Raw genomic sequence first — 15,839 nt, 5'->3', positions numbered from 1 at the left:
TTTCAGTTGTTGCTCAGTAGTGTTTAGACTATAGTCAAGGATTTTTCAGCTTCTCATGCCCAGCCAGGGCACCTGACCCAAACTGGCCAACAGTGTATTCCATACCATGTGACATCCCATCTAGTTTAGGAACTGGGAAGGGGGGGGCAGGGATTCGCCGCTCGGGGACTGGCTGGGTGTCGGTCGGCGGGTGGTGAGCAATTGCCCTGCGCATCATTTGTACATTTCAATCCTTTTATTACTACTGTTGTCATTTTATTAGTGTTATCATTATCATTATTAGTCTCTTCTTTTCTGTTCTATTAAACCGTTCTTATCTCAACCCAGGAGTTTTACTTCTTTTCCCGATTTTCTCCCCCATCCCACTGGATGGGGGGGGAGTGAGTGAGCAGCTGCATGGTGCTTAGTTGCTGGCTGGGGTTAAACCACGACAATTAACAAGACCATAGATGCAGAAACATGGTTGAATTCAGTGGAGTCAGGGGCCACTGTTGAGGACCTGAGTTCACCTTTCTCAAGCCAGCCATCCTGGTTTAATGGCTTCTTTGGAAAACATAATCTTTGCCATGAAGCTCGTGTATACTTAAGGACACTATAGGATAAGTATAATGGACAACAATATCATTTTGAGCCTGAAATCATTATTGAAGTCCCATATCAGAACAGTTTAGTGGACAGCAGGTTGCAGTAAAGCAAGGGCTTAAATGTACCATATTTCTTGTGCCAATGCATGAAATGAGTGCACAAAGGAAACGTGATTCTTTAGTGTATGCAAATTTATTCAACTCTGCAATTGTTTATTTACAACTAATGACTGATACCAACAGATGAGGTAAAAATATGAGGTATTGATATGAGTATAACATTTAAAAATGCAATTATCATAAGGTATTCTCAATGGCAATGTAATACAAAATACTGTGGTAGCTGAATGGTAGACATGGTATAATGTGCATTTTAAAGAAATCCGATTTCATTGATAAATGGCTTAGAGATGCCAGAAGCACATGTCAGAGCTTCTGCAAGGGTAGGAGGACAACCCTACCTTGCTAACGGCGGCAGGCGGCACAGGGCCCCTTCTAGCTGAGCGATGACTTATCAGACGGGATAAAACCCCTGTCTAGGTTTTCCCTTCATTTCCTTAAGAAATTATTTCCCGTCAGACAATTGCCATTCCCAGGGCCAGAAATTCTGTGCCCATTAATACTGAGGCACTACTGTATTCATTCACGCAAACTAACGTAGCAGAAGTGCTCTAATTGCTTGTGTTTTGGAAAACAGCCGGCACGAAACCTGCTGCTGCAGCTACAGGCGTTTGGGGAGGAGGTGCCGCTTTCTGGGACGGCAGTCCGGCTGGAACCAGGGGACCGGCCTTGCCCCACCAGCTCGTGAGCCACCGCTCGCTGCCGGGAAGGCTGGACCTCGGCAGCGATGGTGCCCTGCGGCTGGCTGCTGAGTGCCAGACTTCAATGCGGCCGGGTAAGGGTGTGAGCGCTCCCGTCTTTAAGACAAAAACACGCAATAGTTGCACATCGCGACTGTTGTTGGCCGTAAACGCAAGGCAGGAGCTCACGGGTGGCCGACCTCCCCCGTCCTATGAGTTGCACGATTAAACGTGGGTGAGACAGCTCATGGGGGAAGACAACAGTGGCTTTTGGGGGTCTTGCTGGTCCACTGGGAGACTGTGCTGGGTCACCCTGCCCCTGTCCACCCCAAGCTCCCACCGGTTTGCTTCCTTGGGTTGCAGGGCTGTCCCCCACCGGCACGGCCCTTACGCGTGTCCACGACGGCACGTGGGACCCTGCTCTAGCAGCTATCAAGGACCACGCACGGTCCACCCTGGGGCAGATTCAAAGCACTGGCTTTGAAAAGACTTCCCCATTTACTGAATCAGGGCACAAAACTGTAGCTTCGCATAGCAAATGCATCCCGCTTAACTGACCTCATACTAAATCTTAGTGGATTTTGTTGGAAGGACTGAGCTAAAACACTGGCTATGAATGACTCAGCTGGTTTATGCAGCAATAAATAAAGTCAAAGTGAACAAATGCGATTAATGAAGAACAGTATTAACAGGCTTGTACATTCTTATTGAACCATAGATGTAATATCATTTTTGGTCTTAGGTTAGTTAAAAACAAAACGGAACCCTGCCTCAAAGGTAACGTTGACAAATTATTATTATTATTACTTTTAAAGCATTCTTCCATTAGCAAAATAATAAGTCCCTGAAAATGAATTGATGTAATAGGCTTAAATGGCTCCTACTCCTCATAGTCAGGGGCTAATCCTGCTCCCACCAATACCTACAGAGGCAGGATCATGCAGATCAGTGCAATATAATATGAAAATGCTTGCTGTTACTATAAAAGCAATCTTTCAAGCATAGTCTGCATTTAGTCTTTTAAATCTCCAAGATGTGTTTAAAAGCTTAAAAAAGTTTAGTTATTTGTGTAGTAAGAATATTAAAAGGCGTGGTATTCATCTGCATGTCATTGTGTCCACTGGATGTGGAAAATCTGCTTTGGAGTTTCTTTAACAATTAGCCAACTCTATGGGAGAAGGAAAGAAGAACACAGAAACGCTTACTCAGAACCTAGACAAAATGGTAAAGAAAAAAAAAAAAAAAAAAAGATTTACAGCTTCATAACTTACCGGTCTGATTTCAGACACCCCAGTACACACAGCATTACCTTGTACTCTCCAAGAATGAGCAGTTACTTTGAACACTGCACATAGTGAGATTCTCTAGTGACAGATATACCATTAATTAAGGCAATAGGTAAGTTTTCAACACCTTGTACTAACAGTCACAATTCTGCAGCTGAATATAAATGGCCTTCAAAATGTCTCTCTCTGTTACATTTCCATAGATTTTATTTGGTGAGACTGATCCAGTCCTCATTATTTTTAAACGTACAGTAACCTCCTTCTTCCTTAGGTCTTGTAATTCTTCCTACATCTATTTCTAGGTACCTTCTCACAGCATACACAAACACGAAACATATTTGAGAACAGGCAGTTCTGTTATCTCATGGGTTATGCCTGGTAGCCCTGTGATAATAGCAAACACAGCTTATGTAGCAGTGACACACTAAGAAACAAGTGACAGATTCACTTAAGGTCCAACTGATGCAAGTGATTTGCACGGAGTTATATACAAAATAATTAATTTATACATATACATATATATATAGATATAATATAGATAAATATATACATACTGTACATAATTTATTTACAATTAAAATATGCTTCTTAGAAGCCTTTAAATACCAGAGTTATGTAACACACAAGTAATGGCAATAGTCTGATTTTGAAGTAATAATGATAAAAGCTCTCTCAAGAAATGTTTACTTCAATAATTGAAATTAATAAAGAAGGGATGTGGTGGGGGGAGGTGAAGTCTCCAGAATAAAATAACTTTCCTATAAAATTCCTGTTTCAGCTTTGTACAGACCCAGCCTGGTCAGATTTGCAGCTTAGATAAGATCTTTGCTTTCAGTATTCCTGTTCCCTGCCAGACCCCGATTTATGCTCACACGCTCCCAGGAACACCTTCCTCAGATTTTTGTTTCTGGTCCCTCGGCAATCAGAGGCTGAAATGAGTTTCTGATCCTGGCAACTTCTGCTGCACACAGATGCCCAAAGCCTTTGTTGTACCACTCTGGGGAATGTCCTCTGAAGAAATGGAAAGAGAATTATTGAGAAACTCAAATACTCAAGAAATCCGCCCTGCGGGAACAGGCTTGCCATGCTTCCTACTCCCCGCTGCCCACGGTGGTGGTGGTGACTTCAAATACTTGTCATTGCAAGCGTACTCTGAAGTTCTCCCTTGCAGTAATCAAGTAAGCAGATTTTATTTCTACAATCGCACTGTAACAGCGGTAGACGCTGAGCAGAGAAATGAGCTTGGTGGATAGAAAAGGCTGCAGGAAGACTCCAAAGCAGCAAAGTTACATTGACCACGTCCTCTGTTCCCAGTGCCTCCCCTCCCTGAGCTGGAGGTTTTTGCCCTGCTGAATAGACATCTGCTTTTTGCAGGTGGGATACTTACTTTAGGTCAATTCTGCAGATGTGGGTCAGCCTGGCTTTTCCTGAGCCGCACGGCTCTATCAAGTACTGCGAGTCCATCACGATGGCTCGCACAGCTCCCATAAGAGGAGCCTCTTCGTGCTCCACAGAGACGGCAACCAGCATGCACATCCCCTTTGGCAAATCCGTCCTCCACGTCCTGCAGCAACACGTTCAAGATGGAATCACTTTAGTAATGAAACTTTTGGGCACATGAGTAAGAACCAGAATTAAAATCGCAGTTTGCTTGTCTGCCTATCCTTGTTGTTGCCTGTCATGCCACTGGACCGCCCTAGGGGTCCCTGGAGGAGTTTTATGTTCCCCAGTTGGGGGTCTGACCATGATGTGGAATGGCCACCCATCTACATTGCTGCAGGCTCCAGGTAGAGAAGTTTTGCTTCTCCACATGAGCATTTTGTAGCCATTACGTATTACAGGGCATGATACAGCCTTTTGCAGAGAGACAGAAGTTTTGGAAAGGAGCTAAAGCGAGCGTAAGCCATCCAGCTGAAATGTTGCATTGCACCCATGCAGACTTACAGAACAACAGATAGAGTTTAGCACAGCAGAAATCCTCACTACTACCTGCGTGGACTTCTGAAACTCCTGGAACATGTTTCAAGGGCATCTGAATTAAGAACAAAATGTCCTTTTGTTTTTTCCCTCTTACAAGTTTCTAGCCTCTCTTGCATGCTGCAGAAGTTTTCCACCAAGTTCAGGAGACCTAGCCTTTAATACTTCACATTTTTTTCTTGTTCTGTAAGCATTCTCTACGTATTCTGGCGTCTCACATCTTTCTCATCTGCTTGAATCTCACAGGATAGGTCCGTGCTCTTTCCTATGCTGTGAGAAGAAATGAGAAATTCCCACCATGCTATGTAATGTGCATCGCCTTCCCGTGGACTCTCTGACAAAGGGATTATTCTGCCTTGGGAAGTATCATGTTTTAGCAGGTAAACTGTTTTCAAGGACTGTTGAAGTTTGGACTTCAGCAGAGAATTTTAACATTCTGCATTTTTCTTGTATGAAATTGAGCTGTTATTCAAGACGCTGCAGGAAGGTACTGACTTCAGAAGATTTTACACGTGTCTGTGCATTAATACAAATGATAAGCTATCGTGGCAGATGAAACACATGGAGAGTAGGAAATTACACCTCGGATCTACTGTGAAATGCTGAACCATCTCCTGTGAATGCTTGCACAGTGCTTAGATATGACCGTATAATTTTGGTAACTATGCGGCACTTAACTTGGGCCATTTGTGAAGCAGAAAACTGTGTATCCCAGAGACTGCAGAAGACTTATGATTCCTATTCCCAGTTATATGGATTTAGGCCAGCTTCTGTACTTCTCTAAATATCTTACAGTAGTAAAAATGGGCATGGCACCTAACTCACACAGGTGCTCTGAGACTTAATGAACATGAAACATGTGAGATCCCAGGCATATGAAACATTGCCCCTATCCTCTTACCATTACAGTCTTCTCAAGGGGGCCTAATCCCCTTGTTATGACTGTCAAATTGAAAAAAAAAAAAAACAAAAACAACAAAAGAACAACTAAGTTTATCCTTTCACAGCCAAAAGTTTGATTGGGAAGGAGAAAATTGCCGTCTGTTAAAATATATTTATTCATGTCCCCAGAGGTGAATTATAATTTCACTGTTCACTTCCCACCAATCATAAGGTATCAAATTGACTGTGATATTGCTGGCTAACCTTGCTCTAGACTTAATGATATAAATCAAAAGAGATAAACAACAGAATCTGACAGATCTGCCTGACGGCTGTTTTCAACCCTTAAAAACTCACCAGGATTCAGTTTTATAATATGTATTTCAGTCCTTGGGGATCATTCTGCCTGGGTTAGTGAAAAGAAGAGAACTCAATGGCAAGATTTTTCTTTAACTGATGTGACTGCACAGCAGGCCTTTAAAGAACATAAACCACCACGAAACCTAATAGCGAACTAAGTGGCAAATAAGAATACAGAATTATGGTCATCAAAACCCGCCCACTGCTCCCAGACAGTCTTCTTGGTGCTATGCGGAGGGCCAAATTTATCACTGGTTTCAATATTACATAAGAAAATTAATTGTAAAATAATTAATTTAGCCCAGTATACTGTGGGAAGGCAAAGGAAATAGAATAATGGGAGGACTGGTGTTTTAAACATTATGAAGACCTTACAAAGAACGTTTTTTTAAATCTTCCCCTAAGAGTTCCAATAATTCTTCCCTTATACCGAAAATATCTGCATGTTATCATTCTGTAAGAGAATACTGAAGTTCATACAAGGGATGTACTATTCTGTTTTATGGGGTTCATCTTTTTCCTTCAATCTTTGTTCCCTCTAATACAATTCTGACTCACTGGACTATTTCACTTGTCAAAACTGCTTAGTATTTCTCTGGCGTATCATTTCAATCAAAGAAAGCAGAGACCAAGAATGGGAACACACAAAATCATCCTGAAATAAGTAACTGTAGGATTGACCCGGTAAGTGAAATAAGTCAGCAGCTCCACAATAGCTCTTAGCAAGCAAAGGGCCAGGATTTCAAAGGCAGAAGGTGCATAAGTGCATAAGAGGAATTTTTTTTTTTGTCTGTTCTCTACAGGCAGATAGACAATAGCAGAACTGGGATTGAATTTGGAATATTGATACACAGCTATACATTTATTTAAGAGATGTCATCCCCTGGAAGACAGTCAGGCTACATATCTACTGCCTCTTTCTGTTCATTTCCACACTAGGATTTTTATGGGTTAGCATTTCTTGGTCCACAAAGACTGCAAATCTAAAATAACAACTTATATAGACACCGTGTAACAACCTTAGCTTAAAAGCATCACTATCTTCTCTACTAAACATTTGGCTCTTAAACATCAAACGTTCCCCAGAGAACAGCAAAAGCAGTATAAAAAACCATTGGGTTCTATTTGCACTGTTTTGACAACAAACAAAGCTAAGAGAACAGCAGCTATTATCAGACATCTGTTCTAAGGATGAAATTATATTTATGGCCTCAGGAGTATGTGCTGCTCAAATTACATCAGAGAAAAGGTCAGCATGCTCTAGGTGTACAAATTTAATTCAGTTTGAGAAATCAACACTGCTGCCCAAAAGTGGAGTTCTCGAAGCACAATTATACAGATGCAAAGGCTGAGATAAGACTAGATCTTCCTTGTATGCACTGCAGGAAGCAAAGTGCTGGAGAACTGGCCTTAGCTTACCTTAGAACGACAAAGTCTCGGACGGGATGAGGAGCCATGCTGTTCAAGACGTACTGGTAAACTTCTGTCTGCTTGTCCAGGCTCTCGACCACCTTCCACTGCAAGAAGTCCTCATCCCAGAGGTGACGTTCTCTCAGCACTCGGTTCAGGACAACTGATGGGGGGGCTTCAACTTCCACCGAGGCTTTCCAAAGCCTTAGCGGGTTCCCATCCCCAACCTGCAGTAAAGCAACAAAGAACATAAACCCCCATGATTTATATGCCTATGTTCAGCAGAGGATAATTGAGGACAAAATCTTGATATGGGTATCTGCCTTTAGCTTAAGAGCATGCATATTTCCCTGCTAATCATTACTATTATTGCTATTGCTGCTGCTCTACTGTATGGGAAAACATACACATACTAGTCCTGGATGGAAAACTGAAGTGATACATTACTTCTGCTCTCACACCAGTGTATATTTGGACCAGTTCCCATAGTGCCAGTGGAGTTGCTGTATTATTTCTGGCATGACAGACACTTTTTCAACCCCAAGCATCGTAAGAGTAATGAAGAATATGTGCGTGCAGAAGTAAAAACAGATGAAAGCAGAGACTGAAACCCTGGGCTGAAATGAAGCTACCACCTTGGGCAAAATGATGCACTAGCTGGGACTGAGGGTCCATTAACCCTCCTAGTTAATTGGTGGAAGAGCAAAACATGCTGATTCAGTTATGTGTCAGGTACACAGATGTTTGCTCCTCAAAATAGCTGCAAGGGAGGTACTGGGAAAATGCCTTTCAAAGAAGGAACACGCAAACTGCTTGCTAACTCCTCCCAGCTCACGGCTCCTGTTACTTGTTACACCTCCACAGCATGCAATAAGGGAGCGGAAAGTGCTGGGCTACGCACAAGATGAATATCCTAAATTCCACACATACAGCTTTTCTGCGTGGTTTTAGGGGTCATAGGCAGCAAACAAGTTAACAGTAAGCACTGGATCTGGCAAGCCCTGCTTTTCTAACCCCTCCCTACCATGGCATCCTCACGTACCAATGCTAGTGCTCCAGAAACCTCCAGCACCTCCCACAGACCCAGGATTGTGTCCCCAGAAACCCACCTTCCACCGCTCCCACCTTCAATTATTTTATGTTGTTCTAATTCCTTCTCCCCAAAGCTCTCGGTTCCCCAGTTCCCCTGCCCTAGAGCCCCGGGGACTCCCCATCCCCTCTGCAGTCCCAGCTGCCCTTGACCCCAGACCTGGGCATCCCCTCTCCCACATCCCACATCCCATCCCCTCTCCTCCATCCCAAGCCTGAGCCCCGCTACTCCCTCCCCAGGCTCCCCCAGTCCCTCCCTGGAGAGGTCACTCACAGAAGCTGGCTACAAACCAGAGTAATTGTCATTTCTTTGCCCTAACAGAGGGGTCGCACCTTCCCAAATAGGGGTAATGCTGCCTCCTGCCCCCTCACCGTCCAGACCCCACACTCCTCCCAGTGCCCTTCCCCTACCAAACTAACCCATCCCCTCCTCTCGCTAGCTGCTGCTGGTTTGCAGACCTCCGTTTTGCCGTTGCATTTCCAACAGCCCTGAACTCCGCTGTCCGCAGGGACCCTGCAGCAACCCCCTCCTGGCTGCAGTGCTTTGGCTTTCCCTGCAGAAGTGACGGAGCCTGGAACAACTTCAGAAATTTTGATAAAAGTTGCAGATATCGAAAATCCACCGGAAACAAGGACAAGAGGATCAGGGATAAAACTGGCCATGTGGATGGCCTGGCTAAGTCGAGCAGTGGGCAGCCTGAAGAGGTTTTTTAATACCTATGTTCTGGCTGTGTTCTCCAAAATGCTGGCAAACAACAGGAGACGGTCAGAAGCTTTGCCTCTCCCCTAGTCAAAGAGCTTACCCAGGTAACGTTATCTGTTGTTGAAAGTCTCAGCTCGTGCTCTGGTTGCGTTGTTTGCTGTATCACTTACTTTACCCATTTTGGAGACCTTAGCTTCCTTTGTGTGCCTTTTTCTGGAATCTCATACTTGAGATTGTATCACTATTGTATCACATTTTTAACTGCTTTTAGTAGTCTTCTAAAAAAACTTTGTGTCCTGACCAGACAGAAGGGTACGTATTTAGCCAGGCAACAAGTCAGAGTGTCCCATAGCTAGGCTGTATTTTGCTTTGGTTTCTTTACTGCTTCTTCCACGTCTCCCCAAATTACCTTTTTGTAGGCGAGTTCTGTGTTCTCTATACTGGAACACGTGACCCATCCTTTGAATTTCTCTTTTGCTTCTTTCTGGAGATTCTGCATGAGACTTTCCAGGTACATCTGATAGTTCCCTCCTTCCTCATCCACTTGTTTTCCGAGCTCGTCTAGGGTGGGAGAATGCACTTCTGCGTCAACATAGGAGTTTCGGGACTGGGTGACCATCTCGTGCGGGACCTGTGCCACAGAAGGGAGGGAAAACCCATGGGGAAAACCTCCTGCTGAGAGTTTTTCCTTAAGGCAGTGTGTTTCTAGGCTGATGGACCATTCCGGATCCAATTGCCATGAGCTTACGGTCTGTAAAATGGATACCTATTTCTGTCTTTGCTTCTTATACAAGACGAGAAATCAAAGTAGTATAATGAACCAGCTCAGAATAGCACTACTCATGCAGAATGGTATTAGGCTGATCAACTGTATATCAATACACCTGTGTTACTCCTCTAGGCCCCAGAAATGTCACCTTGTGCTTCGGGGGAAGGGAGATACGAGCATTATCTCTCCTCCACCTGCAGTGAAAGTAGCTGCAGGAATGACTGCATATTGCTATGTGATTTTAGCTTTATTGCACGACACACAGAAATAAAGTGTACCAGCTCTTCTTTTTGAGATGAATAAGTTTTAACTGAGGTGTTAAAAGCATTATAATAAAATGAAATGTTAAACCAGCAGATTCTGATTTTAATTAGACTAAAATTTCCTAAACCAGTAGTTTGGGTTGAACACTGCCACAGAATAATTACCCTGCACTTTTAATAGTTGCGTCTTTGAATGCTAGAAGGGAATAGTCATAAAGAAATGAGATAAATAAACTTTAGATAGAGCAAGTTTACAAATAAGTGAGGCACCATCAATCTCTGAGCTGAGACAAGACAGAAAACGTAAGCATAAACATAAATACTTCAAAGGATGCTGCATTATGGGGGCATGAATAATGCCGTTTGAGTGTCTCACTCACCTCAAAAAGTTTGTTGCATTCCATTATCATGTGAGCAAGTCCCTGAGTAGCTGCCAGGTTTTCACTGAGGTCCTTCTGATCTGGCTTCCCTGTTGCATATTTTTTCTGTATTACTCTGTAATTGAATTCAGTGTCTCAGGTAAAAAGAGCTGAAACTTTTAAATATGAAAGCTAACAGCAGCAGGATGTTCAGAACACCAGAGAGAAAAGCCTATCTTTAGTTTTTATTTATCACAAAGGTTGCTCAGACTGTTGGGCCTTTTTTAAAGGAAAAATGTTTACCTAAAATATTGTTGAGCCAAAGGTAAAAGCAGGAAAGGTTATGCATGTCCTGCATTAGGTGGTGTACATTTTGAAATGGATTTCTAACAGACATGATGTACAGTGGTTTACGTTGTTACTCCTTAAAGTGCTTGCTCAGACACTGGTTGTACACATACGTGACCAAGAAGCTCAGTTTATTCTGAACCAGATGGGGAAAAAGAAGTCAGGAGGGACATGTAATTGAGACCACTAATGTTTAACAGGGTCTACACCCTGTTTGGTCTACACTCGCTGTGTTACACACCATCTTGATGTGGCCTGAAATAAACTTGGTTTCCCAAGTGGCAGAATGTAGCCAGAAAATACAGAGTGAAAAACCACTCACTGAAAATCTACATATTAAAATCCTTTGAAACATGGTCAATTTTTCACTTCAGCCCCAGCAAAGTCAGGCCCTTTCCCTTCAAAGAAGCCAACATTACTTGTACAAAACTCACTAGTGCCCCACTGAAATTTCACATGGAAAGCAGGCACTGCATATTCACAACAGCCAGCCAGAAATGCCTGCTGGGCTTGTGAAAACACCTTCTGTGCATGTCCAAGTGTGCTCCTGGCTCTGCAGCACAGGCTTTCCCCTCTCACTGAAGCCATGCCCTGTGTAACGTGCTGGAAAGCAGATGCTTTGGAAAATTTTATCCTGCATACCTTTAGAAACACTGAAAGCATCATTTTGTGTTAAGGATATGACTATTTATAGAGTTGAGAAGAAACTTGCCTCGGTGAGCTTTCTTTCTTCACTATGTTGAGATGGAAGAGGGAAGGGGCCAGACAAACAGCTACGTTCATAGGAGTCATCTGATTCTCCTCCACGGAGGTGACGTCGCTCAGGAAGCACAGCAGAGTCTGCAAAACCTCCCGGTTCTCGTCAGACATCAGCATGATGGCTGCCTGCACTGCCTGCAGCCGCTGCTCCTTGGGGACGTCTGAAAAAAAAGCAGGTGCCGTTCGGGGTGGGGGGTCAGTTGTAAGATCTGATAAGGAGCCAGGAACAAGATAGAGTTAGCACAGGCATTCGCACTCTGGGAATGGCTTTCTGGAGAGGCAGGTGACTGGGGACGAAGGGGCAAAGACCAGCTGGTTGTTGGAGGGTCGTGGTATTTGCTCATCCGTCATGCACAGCTCGCCTAGCTAGCGTACGATATTTCTCTGTTCATTTGAAAGGCTGTTCCCCGAGAAAGAGACTGAACTTCTTTTAAAGTTTAGGAAGGGAGAGTAGTACTCAGTACTCCTATCTTTAAATGGTATTTTTCAGGTTTCTTTTGTCCCCTGGGAAGACGGTTCAAAAATTCAAAAACTTTGGGAAAATACTTACACTTGCATCCTGAAGTGTAAAAGAGTTTAATGAAAGTGATAATGGATATGCTTAAATAGCACCTCAGACAGATTCATTTCTAAGGCTACTGTAAGTTTTCTCAGTTTGGACTTGGAGCCCTCCTCTGGGTATTACTTACGCTCTATATATGATTGAACAGAAGAAGAACAAAAGCAGATTTACCGCAGAGGGAACAGCCAGCTTTTAAGCTCTGCCTGCTAGCCTTGTACAAGCACTTTATTTTAAAAGCTTTCAGACACGAATGACAAGCTGAACACAGCCCAATGCTTCTGATTTTCTAGAAGCAGCAAGGCCAGGTCTTCCTGAGAAGTAAGAGGAGCCTTTGCTAAACCCGTGCAACGTGTCTTTTCTCCCCACATAGCCTCCTGGTACTCCCTCACCTGTACTGTTGCACTGGTGGGTCTCACACATAGAGAAGACTGGCCAGCCCTTCCAGTCATAGGTAAACATTAGGCAACTGAGAGTTTAGGGAAATGAGGAAAGTTTCTTCAATGCTATGCCATATAGACTACTACACTAGTCATCTCATCCCCAGTCCTCTGTGTTACAGCAAAACAAGCCATGCTGGATATATGAGAAAGATCTTCAGTGAGTCCCAGAAAATAGGAAATCCCTTGCCAATACACTAAGAGAGGAAAAATCCTTCCTAACTTCACATTAATAATTTGTTAAACAGGATGAAGGGGAAGAAAAATTCCCAGCTACAGATTTATTTAATTGCAGACATTATGAAATACAGTTGGTATCCCAGCAATTCTCAACATTTTTCTTTCTGTGAAAGGAGTTTTGTCAGTACCGTCTAAACCAGAAAAATATATTTGTTGTTGGTCACATGGAAAAAACCCCACTGCTACTCATTCTTAATCCAAACACTGGCCTCCAGTATCTACAGAGCCCATCTTTTCCTGTTCCCACTTTGGTTTAAACAGACCCATCCTCAAGTCTTTCTGAAATCCTTTAAACTACTGGTGCAGTTCAAGAAAATCTTTCCTAGCACTTTTCCCCCCCCTCCAATCAGTGTAAAGAAGAGTTCTTCAGACTTCCCACTGCAGTACCACGTAGGGTTACAGAGTCAGCCCATGTCCCTTTTTACTTTTTTGTTGTTGTTGTTGTCTAACAGCAATGTTTCACCATTCAGCCTCGTGGCTGTTGTGAATCCTCACGCCAGGCTCCTGACTCAGAGATGGGGAGTTGTTCTGGCTACAGACCTAATAACACCGATGACATTGAGATCTGCCATGTCTCTCTTCCTTTAGCAAGGGGGTAGTTTACTTGCAGTCGCTCCTGTGCCAAGATAGGACATTCCCAATTTTCATCAAGTAATAGTTTAAAGGTGATTTTTTTCCAAGGACATGTGGATAATCTTCTCCATGGCTACTTCACTATGGAAACAATTGTGATTGATTGCCATTTTATTAGCACCAAGAATGTCTGTTGCTTTTCTGAACAAGCTCATTGATGTGTACATAAGCATACAAGACCTGCAACTTGTGAGCAGGAAAGAAGAGGAGGAAATGATGGTCCAGGGCTAGGCACCAACTGTTTCAGTTCACTTGCGTCCCAAGACATCATGTATGACCAAATCCACTAAATTTATTTGCGATGCTGTCTCTCGTGTGGAAGATCACAGCATTTCTCTACCAGCTACAGACACTGTGATGTTAAATACATTAGTGACTGTGCACCACAGACAGATTTTTACAGTAAAGGGAGGCAACGGAAGTAACTTAGATTCTTTAGCACTGGGATTATACAGTGTTTAAAAATGGCTTTCTATTGTTTTGGCGGCTGAAACGTCTGCAAGTGAAAAGACTAGACACACTTCTCTTTAGTGCTTCCAATTACTTGGCTTAGGCTAGCCGGGTACGCTTTTCTGTATCTGCCAGAGCACTGGCTGACTGGCCTTCATAATGGACATTGTCAGGAAAACACTCTAATTCCTCTGGCTTTCCAGTGTTTTCCTCCTTGTTTATTTCTCCCTCAGTCTGGAGAAGAGATACACAGTCATTTCCTGATATACAGGGATTTTTCATCATTCTGATGCGTTTGTGCCTCAGATTTTGCTGAAGACTGCTTATGCTGAAATGAAAAGAAGAAACCCTCTGGGTTTTTTTCTTTCTCTATGAGATCTTTACATAAAAGCTGAAGATCTAAATGAAGGCAGCTTGTTTCTTGCACGTACATTTTATTAACTATAATGAAAAGGCAAATCAAAAGTCACAGCAAGGAAGGGGACTGCACAGGCATGTGTTCTCATGGTCAAGTACCACTTCTCCATGCCCAGAAGACTCACTTGTATTGAGATGTCTGCATGAAATGGGCCCACAGCTTAAAGAAATCTGACAAAAATGTGAGTCTTCGTGCTTTTTATGTCCATGGCAGCCTGTCCTTCTGGCTTCTTTCCAGTTGTGAGGCTGATATTTTCAAAGCTTTTCAACATTTGAATGCTGTATTTCCATTAAAATTGCTAGTATTCTGACTCTGAAACCTTTAGGCGGTTCTAAAAATCTTAGTGAAAGATTTTGAGGGCAGAGAGGTTCTTTTGTACATCTCAAAGGTAACCAGAAAGAATCCCATCCAGTGTTAACATACCAAAATTATTTACAATATATTATTAGATAATATTTTCTAATTGTTTATAATAATAAAAATATTGCAACTTACATTGGTAGATGTGTAGAAAAGTCTCTCCTAGCTTACTTGTGAGGAGAGGTTCTGGCAAGTCCCTGAAAAATTGCTTTACCATGTCTGCCACATCATATGCCGACTGGTCTTCATAGCTGACGTTTTCTGGGGAGCTCTCATTCATCTGACGTAGGGCCTGGATTCGGGATTTCACTCCAGATTTTCGAAACAGACCCACCTAAAAAGGCACGATATTGAATTAGGTAAAAAGAAAACATTACTTAAAGAATATATATATAAAAATCTATTACAGGGGACTTTGATCATGACCGAAGCTTGGGTTCCTTATTTTACTCTATGCAAGAACAAGGAAAACATGCAAATGCGATGGTCGCGAACTTGCCCACAAGCGTCATAGGCAAGTGCATGGTCTCATGACAGGACTGTAAGAGTTAAAACCACTGCTGCTCTGTATCCCTTCCTAGAGGGAGAGTTCAGAGTGCAAGTGGTTTCCCTGCTGCCTGAAGAGTTTAAGCAAGATGCACAGCTGCTATAAATCAGCATGGCTTGCTTGGCTTGGGCAACTGTCTGTTGATTTACTCCAGCTGAGAATCTGGTTCCTCATGTTTATTTGGGTCTATATTTTGAAGACTAACAAGAAAATATTATGCTCAGCTAAGTAATAAATGCTGTGGCAAAAGATTAGTACATCCTGGTAGAGCTCTAAAATCAAGACCAAATCTATTTTTTCCCCTTCCTGCTCTCTGTTTCCAACAGTTCCCCCAAATCCCAGTGAAAACCCCAGTTCGAAAGTGGGGGCCACAGAGGGATTACTTGTGCAGTGTCACTAAGACACGTTTTTATCTTGTTTGTGTTCTATTCTAAAGGAAGCAGTAATTCTTCAAATGATGCCTTCATGGCAGTGCTGCCCTTTTCCGTCCTTCTCACCAGTGGAATTCCCCCAGGGAGAATTCCTGAGCCTCGACCACATTATTTATTCCCAAGTGAGTTTACAGTATTTTATTTGGGAAGTGTTAGCACTGGTTTCCTTCAG

The 15,839-nt window shown here is 43.0% G+C and overlaps 1 protein-coding gene across 9 annotated transcripts in view; it reads right to left on the bottom strand.

Annotated features, from left to right (window-relative positions):
• Positions 1-758: 758 nt before the first annotated feature.
• The window catches only part of STARD13 (StAR related lipid transfer domain containing 13), a 302,653-nt gene continuing 287,572 nt past the window's right edge, over positions 759-15,839 (bottom strand). For all 9 annotated transcript variants that reach the window (XM_069808019.1, XM_069808018.1, XM_069808020.1 and 6 more), the window contains 7 exons: positions 14,825-15,023; positions 11,543-11,750; positions 10,504-10,618; positions 9,501-9,722; positions 7,309-7,526; positions 4,058-4,234; positions 759-3,681 (listed from right to left, as the gene is read on the bottom strand). In XM_069808019.1, coding sequence (XP_069664120.1) covers positions 3,564-3,681; positions 4,058-4,234; positions 7,309-7,526; positions 9,501-9,722; positions 10,504-10,618; positions 11,543-11,750; positions 14,825-15,023 — 1,257 coding nt within the window. In that variant the 3' untranslated portion in view covers positions 759-3,563. The remainder of the gene's footprint in view (positions 3,682-4,057; positions 4,235-7,308; positions 7,527-9,500; positions 9,723-10,503; positions 10,619-11,542; positions 11,751-14,824; positions 15,024-15,839) is intronic.

The sequence above is a fragment of the Haliaeetus albicilla genome, chromosome 20 (genome assembly GCF_947461875.1).
Source record: "Haliaeetus albicilla chromosome 20, bHalAlb1.1, whole genome shotgun sequence".
NCBI classification, from domain to species: Eukaryota; Metazoa; Chordata; class Aves; order Accipitriformes; family Accipitridae; genus Haliaeetus; species Haliaeetus albicilla.
This window is presented reverse-complemented; position numbering and strand designations above follow the sequence as displayed.